The sequence below is a fragment of the Gordionus sp. m RMFG-2023 genome, chromosome 2 (genome assembly GCF_954871325.1).
Source record: "Gordionus sp. m RMFG-2023 chromosome 2, tfGorSpeb1-WG-v2, whole genome shotgun sequence".
Classification (NCBI taxonomy): Eukaryota; Metazoa; Nematomorpha; class Gordioida; order Chordodea; family Parachordodidae; genus Gordionus; species Gordionus sp. m RMFG-2023.
In genome coordinates this window covers 34,726,705-34,742,750 of record NC_088776.1, presented here as the reverse complement: position 1 = coordinate 34,742,750, position 16,046 = coordinate 34,726,705, and the positions used below count along the sequence as shown (strand labels likewise).

The 16,046-nt window shown below is 24.8% G+C and overlaps 1 protein-coding gene across 2 annotated transcripts in view; it reads left to right on the top strand.

The window, feature by feature from the left end:
• LOC135923444 (gamma-aminobutyric acid type B receptor subunit 2-like) overlaps positions 1-16,046 on the top strand; it is a 69,139-nt gene that overhangs the window by 14,040 nt on the left and 39,053 nt on the right. For both annotated transcript variants that reach the window (XM_065458185.1, XM_065458186.1), the window contains exon 2: positions 15,607-15,744. In XM_065458185.1, coding sequence (XP_065314257.1) covers positions 15,607-15,744 — 138 coding nt within the window. The remainder of the gene's footprint in view (positions 1-15,606; positions 15,745-16,046) is intronic.

Below are 16,046 nucleotides of genomic sequence, written 5' to 3'. Positions count from 1 at the left end.
TTATAAAATATTTTTCGCCTCAAATATACATAGTATACAATATTATAAAATTAAATTTGAATTTCTAAACATATCTGGTTTTTAGATAAAATCCGTGTCCCCTATTTGATTTTGTTAAATTATCCATAATTTTTAAAACAATTATTCACATAATCCATAATTTAAATTATAGATAAACTTTTAAAATAGTGATTGTAAGCAGAGTCATTACGATAAATTATTGTTTGAGGGCGCTGGGGGGGGTGCAAGTTTTTTGTTTTAGGGGATCAGAAATTTTGTGGGAAGGTGGCTAACTATCAAATTATCCCCTCCCCCATCTACTTAGGCCTTGAATTTGAGTAATTTAAAAAATGTAGCAATTATAAAACTTAGAAAATGATATGCGTTATATTGATCATTTAACAAATCATTTAGTGAAATCAGTTTAAATAAAAGATTAATTTTATTCTTTCTTTTTATCTGCGTAGTTAATAATCAAAATATCATATATTTTATAAACATTTTAAATTGCAAAACAACCTATAAAAAATTTTTTTTCTAGCCATAATTAATCCCAGGAGTTTTTTAAAGTGCTTGTAGGTACTGGTGTATCCATTAATCATTTTATATTCTTAATTTATACAGTATATTCTTTAATAAAATACCAATATTCTATAATATATGTTATGCCCCGTATAATTTTATAAGATAAAAAAAAATATTGTATTTTTTTTGACCGTTAATTGAATCTTTAAGATTTGTAAAAAAAAATATACAATTATATTATAATTTTCAATTCATTCTCTTTATCTGTTTCATTCTTTCCTTTTAATTTGTTTAATGAATTATTCATTCCATGTTCTTTTATTTTTTTAATCTGAGTCAACTACAAATGTACATGAAAGGCATATATATACATATATCTCTAAACTCAGACTCATGTAAACGAGTAAGCTGGAAGGGCAGAGTCACTGGCCGACAAAATTGGACTCTTTTTGGGGTCGCCAAATTTTAGTTCTTGTGCTTTGATTTACTATTTTTCCTATAATTCTTGTGTTTTTTTCTAATTATTTCTTTTTTTCTGCTAATTTTGATTTTGTTGTTTTTTGCTTATTTTAATTTGGATTTCCTTTCTTTTTACTAATTTTAGTTTCCTTTTATTTTAAATTTCTTTTTATTTGAGTAGAACAGCTTTTTTTTAAAGGAAATCCGAAATAATTTTCACTCCGACGCTGAAATGGTATAGAATAGTAGTGATTTTAAACGGCTCGATTTGAGCCGATTTTTAAAAACAGCTAACTTAAAATTTTATCTAGAAAATTGTCACGCAAGTCTAAAGATTTTGTTCATACTCTACTCCAGCATTTATATAATAATTGTTAAGAGTTACAATTAGATTATTGGAGATGTACAAAATAGGGGTCATTAAAATCTATATTCTGGGGCGCTCATAAAAATTCTATTTAAAACATGCTAAAATGTTTTTTTTTCTTTTATTTAATAATTGCTAATTTATATTTTAACAACTTTAAATTCATCTAGATTTTTTTTTTAAATTGGGTGTTATAAAATCATAAAAATTAGGGGGTGTAAATTTTTATTTTAGAATAGCTACATCGTTCTGATGATGCCCATCTCAAATGAAGACCTTTTTGGAAGTTGATTCTTATAATTTAATTATAATTTCGTTTTGAAATTAATTTACTTCCGTAATCTATATATAATAATTATCATTGTTATATCTTTAATCATACTATTATATAAGTTTTTATTTTAAATTCTTACTAAATTTATGTTAATTTCTGATTAATGTTAGTTACTTACTACCAAAGGCAGTGTTGAACCAATCTGTATTTTTTATTAGGATCGAGACTGCCACAATTGCTTATAATAGATATTTAAAAAATTATAATTTTTCCCTGTGTAGTCGATGAGAGCATGGTTTTCAATCCAATATTTCCTGGTTAGAATCCAGCAAAATTTTTCTGAAGCCAACTTGGTTTTAACGTCCTTGTGGGGATAATATATATATAAATAGTAAATAGGACTTGATTACGTGAATCCGTTAATATATTAAAAAAGTGGGTCTTATTACATTTTAAGATATTTTGATCATTGTTTAACACATAAGGTTCTTATTGGAAAGTTCACCTATGTTGACTTGGTAGTATTTAATATTAATCTTCATTTTTGATTCCAAAATTTTAGGTTACTATTTTTTTAAATTTGATCCATCTAAGTCAGAAGGGAGCTCTGCCTGCTCCACGTGTTTCGGTCAGGCTCTAGCCTTGATAATTTTTAAGACTGGGCTTAAAAATTTGAAAATAAAATCTAAAGTTTTCCTAATTCGAGTCTCTCTGAGATTAAGCAAATAATTAGTGATTTTGTTTTTCAACTTTATGAACATGCGTTTTGTTTATATTTTTCAAAATTCCAGGCCACTAAAAATAGATAAAATTTTTATATCGAGCACGGACTTAGAAGGAGATTAAAAATTTGAACCTGACTCAGGCTGAAATAACTTTGCAGGGTTCTAGTCATCATTTGATTTCTTTGTTATAAATACTTTTTAAGCATTGCATTATATATCAATTTCAATCTATATGCATATTAACTAGATTATAATTAGTATTAACAAGAATATTAGTCATAATATCCTCCTTTGATCAAAAAGAATCACAAATTTGAAATAAATTATTTTATTGAATCGCCAAATAACGTTATAAAAAATATCATATATTTATTAAATTTTTTAAATTTTTCGTGTAGATGAATATTTCAAAAAATAATTTTTTTTATTCAGATTTGATGCATAGAAAACCAAATGTGTATATAAAAAAATTTTAATGCTCAAAAAACATGATATTTTTTTAAATATATTATTTCAAAATTCGGTAAACCATGAATAATATTTCAAAAAAATAATTTGTATTAACATAATTTATAGGGAAAAAATTTAAATATTAAAAAAAATAAGATAAAATTTATTATTATACAAGTTTATATTATTACCACTTAATAAATAATGTTTATCCATTTGATCTATAAATTATATTCTAATTCTTTTTGTTTAAAAACTAATGATTTGTCAAAAAAATTTGTTACAATGTGTAAAAACTCTATTATACAATCTACCTCCTCCCCGTTTAATTTCTAATTTTTTTTAATAATTATTTTAGTTATTTTACGAGGTCAGTCGGTGCTGGTTTGTTGGGTCTAAGCAGTTATAGATATTTAACTAAGAATTCACAATTTTATTTATAAAACCTTTGAACAATCATTTTAAACAAGATTTGAATTTTCAATTTTTTCATAATTTAGCTAAAGTTTTAACATAGAATGAAATAATCTGATTTAAATTAATTTAACATACTAGTAGGCAAAATTTTTCAACTTTTGAATCGGATTTTAATCTTTTTATTATATCTAAATATTTAGCTAAAATAAAAATTTCGTTTTTGTTTGAGAAATTCTAAACTTCAATAAAACTACATGGTTTAAAATAGTATGCAATTGAAACATTTGCTTCTGATGCATAAAATATTTTTATTTAATTTGTTCTCTTTAACTTTTATTTATATCTTTCAATATCACTTATCAATGCTTTTTTTTCTATTCACATAAGAAATTAATTATCCGCACTTATTCTCAAAAGTTAATAGTTTCAGTAAAAATATATTGGTTGCGGGCTCAATTATCAATCATTTAGGTAGAATTTATAAAAAGAAAAATTTATAATAAAAAGAAAAATTTATAATAAAAAGAAAAATAATGAGATGTTAATTTAATTTGCTAATCTTAAATAACCTTGTTTTTATATTAAATATATTTCCAATGATTCTGAAGTTGTTATGATAACATTGTACAATTTTAAAATTTAAATATTGAATATTTTCAAAAGATATGTAAATATTATGATAAAATCTCTAAAAAAGATGTTTTCTTATTTGCCCTTAAATTTTATATCAGAATTTATCAAAACCCCAAGGTTATCTTTGTTATCTAACTACTGACTTCTTTCTTTTAATAATAACCGTTAAATCATTTTTAGCACATTAATTTTAATAGCATTTAAAACCTATATTAAATATTTTAAAAAGGTCACGGGTGGATTTACCGCCAAAATATTATTTTTTCACTATTGGTTTATCACTAGGATTAAGTAATATAATTTAAAAATTTTACACCAATTTTATGTAAATTAAAACCGAAAAGGATAGAAATTATCCATTTTAAATACCTTATAATTAAAAATTATTGCGATTTCTCATCAAAATATTAATATACAATAAAGTAAATATTTTAGTAAAAATAATATATAATAATACTTTTTCTAATAAAATCAAAACTATAATTCCAAATTTAAAAAAAGTGATTTTAAAATCAGGTTTTGAGCTCAATTATTTTAAATTGTCATTTTAGGATGAACAATATTTTATTTCAAAATATATGAACGTATAATTTTTTAAACATATATATATATAATTTTGCAAAAAAAGACTAAATATATAATATTTTATTGTTGAAAACAAATATATTAGATTATAACTTATAAAACCTATTTTTAATATTTTTTAACTAGTTATTTTTTAAATATTTTTTTAATCAATCATTTTAGGTGTTATATTTCTAGTTGATCATAAAATTTTAGTGTATATCATATTTTTGTTTTAAGGAATTTCTACAAGTTTAATATTATAGAATATTACCTTGTAAAATATCATTTCAGTGAGTATTATTTCATACTTGTAAAGTAACATTTTTTATACTTGTAAATCATTTCATATTTTTAAAATATCATTTAATATTTGAAGTATCATATCATACATGTGAAGTTTATTTCCTATTTGCAAAGCATGATTTTAATATTATGTCAAAAAATCTGCCACCCCCTTCTCGGATTTTACAATAGTGCCCTATAAATAAAAAATTACAAGCCGAGTCCTTGTTAAATTTATTTAAATATATTTGAATTATATAAATTAACCAGTTAAAAAGTCACAACATTTATTTACCTCTCATATTTATTTTCTTTAAAACTATTATCAAGATACAGCCAAAATTATATTAAAAAAAATGCCAAAATTTAAAAAATCTAGGTCCAACGGTTAAAAATTAATTTTCAAAATCAGGGCCAAGCCAGACAGGCAAACGGCATTTTTATAAATCCCTGACTAGGCTCGGCAAATATTAGCCATTGACCCTTATTATCTAAAAACTTGCGAAATTCATTTAAATTAGGGCGAAAGCCTGATATACGTCAAAGATTATTAGGGGAAATCAGGGCAGGACTATACATCAGTGGAGCAAAAGACAAACGTTTACAACTTTTTTGCCTTTGGTTAAATGTTTAAAATTTGGTCAAATGATACATTTCTAATAGTGGAACTCCTCATTCAAAATAATTGATCAAAAAAAATTTCAGTCCTTTTTTTATCAACTTTTTAATTGATATTTTTTGTCTTGGGGCAAATATATTTGGATTATATAATATATTTCTTAATGTCTATGACCAAATAAAATTTTAGCTTATCTATAATAATATCAAAAAATTTATGCAATCGCACTACACCTATGGCTATACGGCAGGTGGTAAAATGATAAATGTATGAAGCAAGAATTTTCCAGGGCAATGACTCCACAATATATTTTAAGTGCTACCTGTAGAATTTACCCACTTAAGCCTAATATTTTTACCGATAATATTTGTAATGATCGTGATAAAAACATTTTGGGCTTTATTCCTCCTGAACGCTAATGTAAATCTAGGAACAGCTAATGAGTCTTATACTGATTCATTATATAATCAAGATATCGGGGGGTTATCAAGTAATATTATTATTATAATATAACAAAAGTGTAAGACAGTAAATAGAGATGAAAAGAGAGTAAATATGGTTTTTCTAATTTTTATGGTTTTGATTTTTATTTTTGCGAAAAAATTTAGAGTAAAAAACAAAGGATTTTACTATGTATTTTAGGTAGGTGGGAGATGTAAAATATATAAGTATGTAATACTGTCATTCAGTAAAAATTAGGAAAAATGGATATACTGCACTAATTATGTCAGAAATTTTTAATTTTTTATACAACTTTATTGTGAAGACTTAAAATTTTTAAATATTCATAATTTGCTTTAATTATCTATTAGTTATAACAATTTTTTAAAAAAATATATTTTTATGAAATTTGTTATGTGCTATTTCACCCCGAAGGACCTGTCATTAATAATGGGTAAAAACGCGACCTTTATATATCCCAAACATCATTTACAATATGAAGGGTAGAAAGCTCTTTATTTTTAGTTATTGATGAAGCTATCCAATGTTGCAATTAGGTTTTTTTTCTTTCTATTTTTTAAAAAATAGTATCAAATTAAAAATATATTTGAAAAATAAACAAATAACAATATATTTATAATTAGAAAGATATAATTTTTATATAGGAAAACTTTAAAAAGAACTAAAAAAGATATTAAAAAGGGTATATATTACCCTAGAGAGAAGTGAATGCTTAAAAATTTGGACCAGCAGATTTTAAGAGAAAACTGCTGGCGAATGTAGAATCCTTTGTTGTGGTCCCCTGTGATCTGTCTCATTTCTTTCCTATGGTTTTAATAAAATTGAGAGCCACACTTCCGAACATGTCTAGGGTATTGGTAACGACAGTATGAAGATGAACACTGTGTTGGTGAAGCCAGCATATTTGTTTTTTTATGGACTCTGCCTTTTTGATGGCAGAAAATGAAAGTATACTTTGCTGCAAAATTGACACAAGTATAGTCCCAGGTTAGCGGGACACCGTTAGTCCAGGGAATGAGGGATATAATCAAGGCATATGACCTTCTTGCACAGCAATCTTTATTTTTAATCAAAAACTATTTTAATAATCCAAAAATCCTCTACGCTTTGAAATCCGCACCGATTTACAATTTCAATGATTTTCTTGTTTGTCAATCCAAATCAAGAGTCTTTTCGAAAATATATTAAACATAAAACATCCTGGATCCAGGCCACTCTTCCCAGCAAGTCAGGTAATATTGATATCCGATCGCGGCTACAACCTTCTCTTTCAGCCTTAATTTTATCCCGTCTAGCTGCTCAAATGATCATCAATAACGTATATACTTCTATAGATGCTGACCTATCTAAGACCCTTGACTTTTGGAACAACAACTTGTCCACCCTCCCCTCTGACGTCCAGCTTCCAGCATTCAAAAAGACTGGGATGCTCCTTTGATTGCCCGTTCCGTTGAATACCTCTTGAACACCCTTTTAGGAAAATCCCAATAACATAATGTTATATGTTAACTCAGGCTATAAATGGTTGAAGGTCATCCCCAGTTTTAATCTTGGCCTCCGGATGACTGGCGAACAACTATATATATCCATAGCCCTTCGCCTTGGCTGTTATACTGTAGTACCCTCCATTTGCATCGATTGTTCCCAGCACATCAAATCAAATGCCTATTATCCCTTGCACTACAAATTCTCTCGCGGACGATAACCCTCATAAATCTATCAGCAGCATTCTCCTAGCTGCACTCAAAAAAGTTAATAACCCATTCGCCCTTTTACCAGTGGGGGGGCTCTCACATGAAAACGCTATTAGTTTAATTTATAAAATAAAAAAATTAAAAACCGGCCATATAACCTGGTCTCACCTATATACTAAATATAGGCTTAGGGTCGATTTGGGTTAAATATTGTTTTGCTAGTCACATGGAGTCATTTTCAAAAATATAGTCACCGTTATATAGCGCGCTACTGTAGTATGCTATCTGTTTTGGTAGCGACAGTTAATAGCGCGCTACTTTTTTTCCAATTATTAATTTTTTAGCGCATTACTTTAAAAATATAATGAATATAACTATAAACATGAAAATTTAAATATAAGATCATAAATATTTATAATTTTTATGATTTAATATTTAATTTTAAAATTAAAATTTATATATTTAATTTTAAAATTGAAATTATATTTTCAATTTGTATTATAAACCTAAATCATATGGTGTAAATTATTTAAAATGACATCGCAAATGGATATCCAAATTTATATAAGTCACTCAGACATTGATGATATTAATGAAATGGAAAGTACCCTGGAAGAAAATGTTCTTGATACAATAATACACATTTTACATTTTCAAATTTGGAAAATATTTTCTAATTAATGTAAAAACAAATGTGGCCACTAATTTATTTGTTTAAAATGTAAAAAAAATATATCCTCAAATAAATCCAGTTGCTATAACTTCAAAAAACACCTAAAGATAATTGTCATTTTAAATTCTAATAGTATTTATTTTATAAGAATGTTCATATCAACAGTTTTAAAGAGATAGAAAAACATTGTAATAATTAGACTACACCCAAAAAGACTAATTCAATTCAAGCTAAATTATTAATAATATATAATATTGCACATGCCATTATTTCTCAGATACTGGCTGATAAAATCATTGTCGATTTTATAATTGATACAGCTCAGCAAATGTCCTTGATTGATAATCCATCATTTATCATGTTGATTTAAGCTCTATCCCCTGGCACAACAATTTTATTACACCAGACATTAATGATTAAGAAGATAACTTTAAAGTGATGACAACTAATAGCAGAGTTATAAGAGATATCCCATATATGTACCACGTCAGATATTTGAACCCATAACAGAAGGTAAAAACTTATTAAATTGATATGATATTAATATTTTTAGAGCTTATTTGGGAATCACAGACCATTGACTAGACCCTAAGACTTAAAAAGAAGATCTGTAACATTAGCCCTTAAAAGAATAATAGGATGCCAGACATACGATGTATTTGCAAATAACATTAATGATTCATTCCAATTATAAACTAAACTGGCCATATATTAATTCCGATGATGCTAAAGATCAACGTGGCTCATGTTAAAACTGAATCTCATGTCAAACAAAGAGACCCTTGTTATAACCACAAAAACGACTTTCACTGATAATTTTTTTTGAAATAAAGGATACTAATATAATAGAAAATCCTCTATACACGATTTTTAAATCTAATCATTTTCTTTTATTAAAAATATGTATATAAAATTAAATACTGCCTTGCCCTCTAGTGCTAGTGTTGAAAGATTATTTAGTTAATCTTATACTTTCTGATCGTCGCTCTAGACTTGGGAATGATAGTATAGAAATAATATTAAAATGCAACAAAATAAATAAAAATGAATATTACCATAAATATATTTTTATTACATAAATTATAGTCTTTTTACATAAATTTTATAATCAAAACTAACTATATTTAAATATTTATAAATGTTGATTTTTATATATACTATACAATTACATTATAAGCAAAAAATAAAACAAATTTATTTCTATTTTTTTACAAAGCCTAAAAAATAGTAGCTAAGTTCGCGCTACTTTTTTTTAACAAATAGAGATAGAGGTAGCGCGCTACTTTTAAAACTAGGGTTTAATAACTCTGTTATATTGTGAATAAAAATGAGAATGAAAACATTAATATTTACAAAAAAAATTTCTTCAAAATATTTAAACGGATATCAATTTTTGGCAAAAAAAATATTTATATAAATGAAATCTTATACCTATATTAGAATGATGATTCATTTATTAAAATGCATTTTGATCGTTGAATACAAATTAGGTGGTGACGCGCTATTTTGGTTTCTTGTATTATTTTTCTTGTTATAAATAAACTTTGATTTTTATTTTTAAAAACTCCATAGATAAGGGAAACAAAAATGGCTAGCTACAAGCTGATTTGCATTGACGACACGCATTTAAATTAATGAATAGTAAGTCTAGAAATTGTTATATGTCATTATTTTATATATTAACATTCAAGTTTTTTTACATTAGTAGCTTAAAAGATATTTATATTACAACAATCATCCTATTTTTATTTTTAACAAAATGATATCTAAATTTTTAATTATCTTACTTTAATTTTTTTTAAAGTTTTATAGGTATTTTTGTATAATTGATTTATTAATATAAAATTAAATTCTTAAACATTTATCTATTAGTGTTTCCCACTTTTGTAATGTTATGTTGACCAATTAATATTGAATATAAATTGACGTACACATGATTTATCTAATTATTAGATTATTACTTAACAAAGTCATCAATGGTAATGGGAAAAGAAAAAAACTCTGGACAAAAAACCCCTAGAAAAATACCCAAAAATAAATTCTAAAAATCCCCTAAATTTTTAGATCAGACTGATTACCTTTAAAGCAATATTAATTAAAAAATTTATTAGCCGAAATTTGGAAAAGAATAAGGTTTGACAAATAACTGTAGGTTAAGGGTAGAGTAGTATTTTTTATAAAACCAGCCTCTTGTATTCTAAGAAAAAGAAATAAGATTTAAAGATAAGATAAAAGTAATATGGATAGGATTTAACATTAGTATAGAGGCTAATGATATTCCTTGCTATGCTATTTTTAAATTACAAGTCAAACCATTTTTTAAGTGCAGATGTGTTAGCAGGTTAGAGATAGAGATATAAACTGAGCATCCAAAGACAAATTAAATCCTCTGGGGGGATCAGCTTCTTTCTGAAATTAACCTCTTGGGCCAGGTTAAGATTAAGATCAGTATAATTTGATCAATATCCGGCGTGATAAGTTTTTCGGAAAAAACCTTGAGCAAGATTAGGGTTAAATTAATGGATCAACTTTTAAAAAAATTAATTTTTTTATTTGAATCTAATATTTATTGCCTTTTAAATTAAAATATTTGTTACCATTTGTAAATATAATAGCCTGATAGAGAAGTTATAATACATTTTTAATTTTTATTATTATTAGTGATTTATTTAAAAAATAGATGATAGTTAATATTTTCGCATCAGAAATTAAATTCGCAAATAGATAATATAGAACTAATGCAATATTTTTTAACTTATGGCGCAAGCCGTTCTATTAAATCAAAATATTAAACTTGACTGCCGTTTTTCTATATAAAATGTTTTTTCCCCATTTTTACGGAGATATTTTTTTCGATTCTGGGGGCGATTCTTTCAGTGATTAATAATAATATAAAGAACATTATTCACAGCTATTATATAACTTATTTTTTATCCTGGATAAAGAAGAAGAAAAAAATTTAAATTAAAAATAATTAGCGAATTGACACAACGTGACTCTGAGATAATATGAGAAATAACAGAATAAGACATATCAGAGGATATTAATTTTGCTCTGTAAATGCAAATTAAATGTTTATGATGAAAATGTAAACATTTTGTAAAATCAAATAATATACATTGTTAGCTTTTCTCATGATATTTTTATTAAATGTTGATTATTGTTTACCAAATAAAATACCTCACTTCTCTGCTTAAGAATCTTTATTTAGTCTTGGGAATCTCATTTTTGTAGAAATGGGGGAACGCCTTTTTGGTTATTAATTTTAATAATATTTTATTAAAATCAAAAATTTTTATGAAAAATAAATATATTCTTTTATTTTATGTATGTTGGGCGTCCATTCCAAACTTAAAAAATTTTTGAGTAAAAAAAATTTATCCATATATTTTAGCATTATATTTATAAACTAATAATGGCGGGATCTTTCTTCATTAAAACTTTGCAAAGGATGTAAATAACATTCGGTCCCCTCTCCAAAAAATAATATAAGTAATTACAAACAATAATTCTTAATATAATATATAAATTTTTCTATAATTTAAATTTTCAGATTAACTATGATAAACTTCAACTCGGTCAAAGTTCGGCTAAAAAATTGATCCACCCTTTATTTTATTTCGAATATTTTCCTTTAAAATAATTTGAAAATAAGATAATTTTTTATAATTTAGAAAGTAACTGTAAATGCAAAGAGTTACTTTTTACATTTTAATTAATAAAATATAATAGTATAAGCTACTAATTTTTTTAAATAATTTCAATTGTTAAAAGTTTTGAGAAAAAAGGCAATCACAACAACAATAAAAAATTTGTTTTTAATATATATGAATCATTATTATATAATAAGTAATAACCTGTAATATTAAAATTCTAGAGAAATGTTAAAAAATAATAACATGTTTATCATACGATGATTATAGTTAAACCACATTATATTTTTTAGCAGCTCGAAAAAAATTGGGTATTTGTTTAACAATTAATTAGATTAATGAGTTCAAGTTTTTTATAATATATAATACACACATGATATTAAATTAAAAATATTAGTCTGTCATGGGGGGCTTAGTATTTTGCAAATTTTTTGCATGTTCTTACCAATAATTAGCAAATCGAGAGACATTAAAAGCCTTCAACAAAAAATGGGAATTTAAAAAAACTCATTTTCATTATATAATATAATGTTATTTATTATTTATTAGTGTTGTTAAAATAACTAATTACCCTGTAACTATTTTGCTAAAAAATAACTATAAATTTTAAAAATTGTAACTGTAACTAGTTATATTTTTTGGAATGTAAAAAGTAATTAGTTACTTTTAAAAATATATATGTATAAATCGAAATAATTATATTCTAGTAATTAATTTATTTTTAATATGTTTTTTTAAAATTATAATACTATATCTATATTCTATATAAAAATATATAATTAAAAGAAGAGAAATAAAATAATGTATTTAGGTTTGGTCGGCGGGGCTTAATGACCCATGTATAATATACATTTGGATCGACAAATTTTGATTGCTATTCTTTGTCATAGGTAGTAGCCTTTTTTGGATCATTTTGAATAATTTTAAGGCTTGGGGTCCAAATAATCCACAGGTGTCTGAGACTATCAGAACAAACAAAAGATTATTAAGGTGGCTATATTTATTTGTTTTTGTATTTTCAGCTTTCGTGATAAAGTTGAAATTAAAGATCTGGTAAAACGATCTACACATGTATAATTCCAAGCGAGGGGTATACCTTGGTTCCAAGGGACTAGCTTTGTGCTAAATTAATTTTAATTAAATTTAAAATTTTGTTTAAATGTCTGATTGTGTTCGCAAAGGATATGTCCATATAGATTTTCTTTTCTCAAATTTTTATATTGGTGGGTTTTATAATTTTGTAACTAAATTCAAGTAATAAACCTATTTTTTAATAATAGCACTATATTTTCTATATTTTTTGCTCTCAGGTTGCTGGCAATATTTATACTCTGGAATTTCATAAGTTATAAATGTATTTTTTATAAATTTTACTAAATTAGAGCATAAAACTTAGTATAAGGAAAGACAAAGGTTTAGATTACTTTGGAATTAAATAATTTTTGTATAAAATGCTAAATTAGTCATCATTATTTACTAATAAGAAAAGACAAAGACTATGAAAGAAAAACAAAATATTATAATGCAGATATCAAATATCATTTCCTTCAACAAAAGATTAATCAAATAACCTTAAGTCTATAAGATAATTTAATTTTTTTGAAAATTGGGGAATTAAGGGTATTTTTGTCATGATCCTCTTGTTCAGGATTTTTTTGCCTTCTAAAAAAATAGGTTAATTCTATGATCTAAAGTAATGCATATATAATTAAATAAAATATAAATTATCTAATACCCTTCCCTTATTATTCTTATTATAACAATTTTCTTGACAAAAAAACTCCAATATACAGTTCTATTTGAATTAACATTTTAAAAAATATATATTTTCAATAAGTTTAAAATAAATATTTGCAACAATTTATATCTTCTTCTTTATCATGCATATGGTACCACAATCGTGGGGTTTGTTTTGATAAGTTTCTTCCATCTTAATCGAGTAAGGGCCATGACCGGATTTATTTTCTATATATAAATAACATATTTGCAAATATTTGAGTTAAAAAATTAATTTCTTAATACATAACCTGAAACCCATTTTTAAAATTAATAGACCATTTTAAAATTTATAAGAACCAGAAAGTAACTTATAATGTAACTGTAACTAAAAACTAGTTACATTTATAAAAATGTAACTAATAACTGTAACTAGTTATATTTTTAGCAATGTAACTAGTGACTATAACTAGTTATGTTTGAAAATTAACTCAACACTATTATTTATTACTTATTGTTATAACCAGACCAGAGAGATATGGACGTTTTAACCTAAAAAAGATATATTAATTTGAAAAAAAATTTACACTGTCACATTATATAATTTTCTTGATAACAATGTACATTATATATAGCGTGCTAAAGTAATAGCATGTTTTAAAGTTTATTTTAGGTACATCAGCACTTTATTTTTATAAAATAATCCATAATTTATCATGATTATATAATTACATTAAAATTTAAATATTGGTTATACAAATATAGTTTTATTAAATGCTTTCTATTAGTTCCAAAAAAATATTAATACTTACGTAATATTTAATCATTATGCTTATTCAATTTTTGGAGAAGGGAAGGGGTGTAGGGTTATTAAATTTTATTTATTAAAATGATTAGTAAAATTGTAAATTTGATGACAACTTATTATTCAACAAAAAAATTGATATTCATAACTATTTTCTACCACTAAACACATTAATACTACCATTATAATTTAAGCCTCCTCTATATTATTATGAATATAAAGTCATGATAGTGAATCAGAGTGGAATGCTTCCTCATTTCTTATCATACGACTTTAGATATTTCTACCAAACACTTTGAATGTTATACATTCTTCCAAATGGCATTCCGCCATTGTTCTATTGGTAATATTTGTATATTGTTCTTTGCAAATTGTTATTTTTTCTTTTAACAACGTGGTTTAATTGATTTAGATTAGAAGTCTACATGGGCGGGCGATTAGCTTGCCCTATGGGTTTTATAAAATATTATTAACATTAGGCGTGACGAGTGGGTGCAAAAATATTTTTTAAACAAGACCGGTGAGGAGTCAAACCATCTTTTAAAATAATTTTTGGGAGGGTAAACAAAATTTATAGATAAATGAGCTGGTGAGCGGTAATTCTTTAAATAAACATGGGTGGCGGGTGGGGGGGGGGGTTAAAAATTTAAATTAATGAGTAGGCAGGTTTGTTGGCTAAAAAAAGCCTAGTGCAGACCTCTAATGTAGATATTATGGAATTTTGAATATTTCATATATTTTAATGCTTTGTATTCCTTTAATTAATTATAAAATTTTGCTATGTATTAGGAAAGTCATCTAACTAAAAATAATAGAAAATTAAATTTGACACCTTAATATTTTGCATAATTTCATAAAATAAGTTGTATTATAAATTATTCTATACACTTTTGATAATTTAGATGAGATAAAAAAAAATAAGTTTTCTAAGTTTAAACATTTTAAAAAGATTATATAAGATTAGTTTAATTAAATAAGTCATTAGGATTTATATTTACTTAAGTTTAGAATTAACATTTTAATCAAATTATATATGATAAAATAAATTGTCACGAGCAAAATGTTTTTCAAACATTTCATATAAATTTTTTAAATTTGCATAAGAAATTCTTTGTGAGCTAATTTTTTTTAACTGACGATCCAATATATTAAATTTATATTGTATCAATTAGGCAATGAAAACTAAAATTGACTATTTTTTAAAATATTTTGGGTATTAAAATTAATTTATTTGTCGTAAAATTCAAATTTATATAATTTTTATTAAAATTTATTGATTAAAAAGTGCAAAGCTGCCGAAGGCACGAAAGTATTTTTCGATATGATGTTCAATCCACCCCCTAAACTGATGTTGTTCGGTGGTGCCTGCACTTCAGTAACAGCTCCAATAGCAGAAGCTTCCCCCTTTTGGAATTTGATTCAGGTTTTTTGTGGTCTATTTTTTTTTAATATTTATATCTAGCATCCGCTATAACTTAAAAATTTGAACGTTTAAAAAAACTCCTATTTAAGAACTTTTATTTTATATGGTAAAATAAAAAACCATCACAAAAGCGTAAAGAATATTTTTTATTATACAAATTATAAAATTAACTAATCAATTTGTTTATTTTTTATTCTAAAATAAGAATTTGAGTTGTCCTCTAAGATTAATATTTGGCAAAATTAATTAATTTAAAATTCTATCCTCTTTTATTTATTTCAATTAAATCTCATTTATACCAA